The sequence below is a fragment of the Argiope bruennichi genome, chromosome 2 (assembly GCF_947563725.1).
Source record: "Argiope bruennichi chromosome 2, qqArgBrue1.1, whole genome shotgun sequence".
Taxonomy (NCBI): domain Eukaryota; kingdom Metazoa; phylum Arthropoda; class Arachnida; order Araneae; family Araneidae; genus Argiope; species Argiope bruennichi.
This window is the reverse complement of record NC_079152.1, coordinates 100,640,024-100,646,023: the sequence shown is the minus strand read 5'-3', so window position 1 is coordinate 100,646,023 and position 6,000 is coordinate 100,640,024. Positions and strand designations below refer to the sequence as shown.

Here is a 6,000-nt window from a genome sequence, read left to right as displayed (position 1 = left end):
ATTTAATATTAAGTAATAATTTTTAATTAATAATATGATTGAAATAACAGATATTTGAAACAAATATGTAAAAATAACAAAAGCAAAATTATTTGTTATTCAAAAAATCGTGGATTATGCATCTCAATTGATTAGGGATGACAAATATTTTACGAGCAGTTATTACGTAACCAATATCAAAAAGTCACAAATACCAGTGATCAATACTTTTTAAAGAGGGGTGTGATTCAAATCCTTAATACGGTCTTACTGGTGATATTCCGATTACAGGTCTTGGATCATGATAAAAAGTAACAATTGATACGATCTGTCAAATGGAAGCTCTCGAACAAGAGTTCAATCTTGCATAGGGAAAGTCCCTCACCCACTGAAGTGAACAGACCGGTAATTCTTGGAATTATCAGATCATTGAATTGCATATCATTGAAACTTATCGGAGCAGTGGCTTCACTGCAAAGCGTGAAGTCACCACTCCACTTTATGGGAGTGACCTTGACTTTCCGATATTCGCACTTGAGAATGCACTATTCCATAAAGATAATTTAGTTTACTGCTTTTTATTTATAATTTGTTATTCTGTTTACTGCTGGCCCCATCTATTAGTAGAATAGAGAACTAAAGTAAACATTTTCAAGAAATGACATATATATTTAATTCAAATTTTTCAAAAAATGGTTTACTCCAATAAAGAAATTAAATGAATAGTTTTGAAAGAAATAAAATTTAACAAGTAAGCTGAAATAGATAAATTTATTCAATCACACGTTATTTAAATTAGTAAATTAAATATTAATTTCAATTAATAAATTTTATATTTAATACTAATTAATAATTTTTAATTAATAATATGAGTGAAATAACAGATATTTGGAACAAATATTTAAAAATAACAATAGCAAAATTATGTGTTATTCAAAAAAATCTTGGATTATGCATCTCTAGTATTGATCACTGGTATTTGTGACTTTTTGATATTGATTACTTAGTTACTGCTCGTAAAATATTCGTCATCCCTAAAACAGAGTCACATCTGCTAAACAGATGATTTGTTGGACTACAGAAATATTTAAAATCTAATTTCATCAGCAGAAGAACCAAATTATTCATTTACAAAACTTTGATTGTCTCCTCTCTCACATTCTATTTATCATGCCATTCATTGAGGAAAACCATTCATGAGAAACTCAACATCCGCTTTGAACAATCCTTTCGAAAGTACATAATAACCCTCATAACTTGCATTTTAGCTTATCTCTTTAAAACTCCATTCACGGAACTCTCATCCCAAATGGCACGAGAAATGTTAACTGATGAAAACTTGAATGAATCGGATATCTAATCTTCTATTCCGCGTTGAATCTGATCTGTTCTACACCGTGACGATCAATTCTGGAATGCCATCTTTTGATTGGCGTGGGGCTCCTGACTTAGATATTCATTTTAATGCCAATGCTAATGAATATTTCCTCTACCTGTCTGTAGTGTAAAAGATACCTTGTCAAAAACCCCGGAAATGTAGCTAAAGACCATTAATTTCAGACAGGTTCGTGAATGTCTGGTTTTAAATAAAACGGAGATCTGACGCCATTTGAATTCTTCTTGTTTTCAGAATCATGGATTATAATTTATTGCTTTGAATTAAAAGCTAGTTTTTGATGAAAACAAATAGCTTATCATCTATAATAACGGGAAAGAATATTATTTAAAAAATGAAGCAATAATGATTAAAGAATAGTGGCAACATGCTGGTTTGTTTTGTATACAACTTCAAACCCGTATCGCTGTGTTTCAGTTTCATTATTCAAGCAGCATATATAACTAGAGTAGAAGCTGTGGTGAAACAGCAATTATATTGATTTTTTTTTCTCTGTAAAGACGATTTTTACATATATGGGCTATAATAATAAAAATAAATAAAAAATTCTTTTAAAAAATCAAATAACATTATTTGAAACTTTAGATAAATGCTTTATTTGCTAGTATATCTTAACGTCCGTTTTCTACGACAACGCTTAAAAATTATTCTATGATATCTATGGTAGGTTAATTTTTTGTGCAAAAATAAAAAAAAGGAAAAAAATTATCTTATATATTCACATGATTTGTATTATTTGAAAAAATATTTAACTGAAATATATATCTTTAATTTGATATTTACAAATTATAAATTTTTAGAAAGCGGCCAGTGGAAGTAATTAAAGTATGGTTCTTCAAACTTATTAAATTAAGCAGCATAACTTAATATGGTTATTGATGTATTTTGTACAATAAGTCATAATTAGTTTTAACTTTTAACTAACTAATCTCAAAAGTTTTTCTTATTTGTTTCAATCATTATATTGCTAAGAAGTATAAAAATGTGTTATTGAAAATCGTACTGAAATATTATCTGTATTTCCTTAATCAGAAATTACGATGGCGGATGATCCAGACAGAGACATTTTTCCTATCAAAGAAGTAAAAGGAGGTATTGCATCATCTACAGATCTCAATCGTATGCACCATTTGCTTGAATATTTATGCTGATTTTATCATAAGTTATGTATATTATCAGATTAATAGAGAGCATGCATTCAAATTCCATGCTAATTAGAAAATTAGCATTTAAAATGTGATTATTCTTGAATTGTAGATATGTTCAATAAAAGAAAAATGCATGTTAAATGATGCATTTTTCAAATCTTTTTATTAGTTTGAAATATTCATTGTGAATGTTTGTGCATATTATGTCTTATAAATCTAAAAGTCTTCAGATGTTATTTTGTTTGTTATGAACTTATTTTAATTTTTTTTTCATACAATGAAAATTATTTGATCAAGAATATTTAAAGAATAAAACATTTATGATTATTTAATAATATAATATTGTGTTACTAAGTGCCATTATGATCTACCAAAAAGTAATATTAGCCTTATAAATTTACAAATTGGAATTAAAAACATCTTTAAGCATTTTTGGACTCCTTTAAATGTAAATCTGAGGATTATTCTGTTTAATATATCAGTTTTCAAGATTATATTCATATATCTTGACCTATTACATTAAAATAATATATTTGAATTTTTCTTTTATTAAATGACAATAATAAATGAAATTTTTAAAAATTATTTTACTCTTTTAATTATATAGCTATCTTTCTTTTCTTGTTAAAATTTATGTTATAGAGTATTAAATGATATTTGTGAAGTGAAAAATTCTTAAATCTGTTTTTAGCAACTGAAAAACACTTTTCTCCTGAGAAACGATTTGGACTTCATCTTTCACGTGCTGATTTAGAAGATCAATTTTATAAATTTAAAGAAGAAAATTGGCAGTTGAAAAAAGCTGCTAAAAAACAAGAAGATGAATTAAAAAGGTCATTCATACTTAAAAAAAGCTGCTTTTTTTATATAAATCTTGTTTTTTCTTTTTAATAGATATATATCCTTTTTAAATATTTATAAAAAAAATATTGACAAATTACTTTATTACAGTCCATTTTGTTTAGAAGTTTTCTATGTATAAAATTACATAATTTAGCTTAATCTTAGATATTTTTGGAAGGAATGTTATGGGTGTTTATCTCTTTCTTTATTTTTATCTCTTTCCTTGCAGCTTGAGAATTATTGAGTCGTCACTTTTCTAGAGTACATGTATGAAACAATTGAATAAAAAGGTGGGATCAGGAAATAAGATAAAATTTAAAAATAAAATAATATGAATTAATTTAAGATGAAAATTAGAAAAATAATTATAATTTAAATTAAATTATGAGTTATCATTATACACATATATAGTATTGTAAACATAATTTTACAGATGCTTGACTGGAAAGAAGAAACTGTTTGAATAAACTTTAATTTATTTTACTATGGGAGCCATGCTTTATACATAGAAACGGGTGATATTGAAACATAAAAGCAAAAGATGCAGAAATTTTCTCTTCAATGATTTTACTATGAGATTGTAATAAGAATTTCTTTGACATATATCAGTTTAGGAAAGGGATTCTTTGGTATCTTTGAAAGAAATGCATGGGTGTTAAGGATTTTTATCCTTCTGTTCAAATTGTGGAAAAATTAAATGTCAGCTATTTTTTTAAGTGCATGTTAAAAATATTTTTTTTTAAAGTGGGATTTGTATCTGGAAATGAAAGAATATTTTAGAAAGAAATAACATGGACTAATTTAAGATAAAAATTAGGAAATGAATTATGAATTAAGTTATTTAAAAAAATATCTTTATATATATATATATATATATATATACATATATATGTAATATAATTTTTTTGAACTTCCATAATAATGAAATTTGTATTTCAAACATCTTCACAAATTTATATTCTTCACAACTCTTTTTGTCAGACTGAAGACTGTTTTTTTTCTTGATCCAATTATAAATTGAGTTATCCCCCTCCCCTTTTTTCAGCATTAATTTATCAGATTCTCTGAAACGAAACTGCTAATAATGTCTTCGAATTAGAGTTTGTATGCCCTGAGTCAATCATAAATTAATGTTTTGATCCTTTCTTCCATTATAAATCCATCTGGTTCTCGGGATCAGAATTTTGAATAATATATTTAATTGTTCTAGAAAGTCATAGGTCTGTCATTAATGGTTTCAGTTTTTATCAGAATTTGTAACTTTTCTCCTTTTCATCTGTTTTTAAGGTGAAAAAAAAATGTATAGTTTGTAGAATGTCTAAAAAGGATAAGATATCTTTTAATGATATAAATTCATGAACCATCTCCATCTATCTATTATATTATATATATGTAAATCTAATGTAAGGGAATTGAAATATGAGTTACACCTTTCAAAATTATTTTATTTAACATCTTAAAAAATTGTTTTATCTCTAAGGGGCTAAATGAGATAAGAAACAAGAGTTTACTGATTCTGATAATATTGTGAGTTTATTTAACAATGAATATTTTACATTATTCCTTTCTCTTCCATACTTTTCAAGAGACCAAAAGAATAGTGGTGTTAACCCCCCCCCTTGGGGGGGTGTAAATCATAAGAAACTACTTTCATTATTATCATTAAAGCTTAATATGGGGGACCAACAAATGGGCTGATGGGAAAACATTGAACCAGGAACTTAAATCCAGAGAAATATATTTACAACTGTTATTCAGAGAAACTAGATGATTTTATATTTACAGTATCTCATGTTAACCATATCATCAACTCTAAACCTAATTTATTGTATATTTTGAATAAATTTTATTGGGTGAAACTAATTACTTGTAAATTTGTTAGTTGTGTTATTAATATTTAGAAGTGCAATCAATTTAAACAAATTTCATATCAAATTGCTTTCTGAGATTTGCCAAATTTCTAGAAGTTACAACAAAAAGAAATTATTATTTCTAATCTGCTTGCTTACCATTTCAGGCTGGCAACCAAAATGACTCGATTATTACGTGAGAAAAAATCATTGGAATTATCATATAGTCCAGGTAAATTGATTGTGGTTATATTTATTGATATATACTTATCTATCTTCACCTACAGAAATTATAATGAAGTTAGATTAAAATGCATAATGGAAAGTTTGATTAATCAAATCTGTTATAAATTGTTACTCTTTAAAAAGAATGAATCTGTTGTAGGTCACAAAAGAGATCTTGAATTGGAAGAAATGGTTGAAGATCTTCAAGACAGAATTCGCCAGCTTGAGAAAACTAACACTCATTTGAGAGAAAAAGTAATAGAATTTGAAAGATGAAGATTTTCATTTCAGAAACTACACTTTTTCTTAATGAATATGATGAATGTCACTTTTTAATTAAGATATTTGGTACTTTCCTGTTGAGATTAGTTTATTTGATAAGTTCCTATTTTAATAGCTAATATTCATAAATGGATTTTACTCTTTCTTCTGTTGAAATTTTAAAACAGTTTCACAATTATTTTTTTTTTTAGTGTGTGTGTGAAAGTAATTTTGTGGGATATGATTGAGTAGATTATGTTATGACAATGTGTATTATTTGTAAAAGTTCTTTTGTAAT

The 6,000-nt window shown here is 26.2% G+C and overlaps 1 protein-coding gene across 4 annotated transcripts in view; it reads left to right on the top strand.

The window, feature by feature from the left end:
- Nucleotides 1-1,518: 1,518 nt before the first annotated feature.
- Nucleotides 1,519-6,000, top strand: part of LOC129961846 (protein fantom-like) — a 43,627-nt gene continuing 39,145 nt past the window's right edge. The window contains exons 1-5 of one of the 4 annotated variants that reach the window (XM_056075433.1): nt 1,519-1,543; nt 2,408-2,467; nt 3,215-3,356; nt 5,384-5,448; nt 5,602-5,696. In XM_056075433.1, coding sequence (XP_055931408.1) covers nt 2,416-2,467; nt 3,215-3,356; nt 5,384-5,448; nt 5,602-5,696 — 354 coding nt within the window. In that variant the 5' untranslated portion in view covers nt 1,519-1,543; nt 2,408-2,415. Of the gene's footprint in view, nt 1,544-1,768; nt 2,039-2,407; nt 2,495-3,214; nt 3,357-5,383; nt 5,449-5,601; nt 5,697-6,000 lie in introns of those variants that run through there. The other 3 variants (XM_056075431.1, XM_056075432.1, XM_056075430.1) reach the window with 3 other exon arrangements.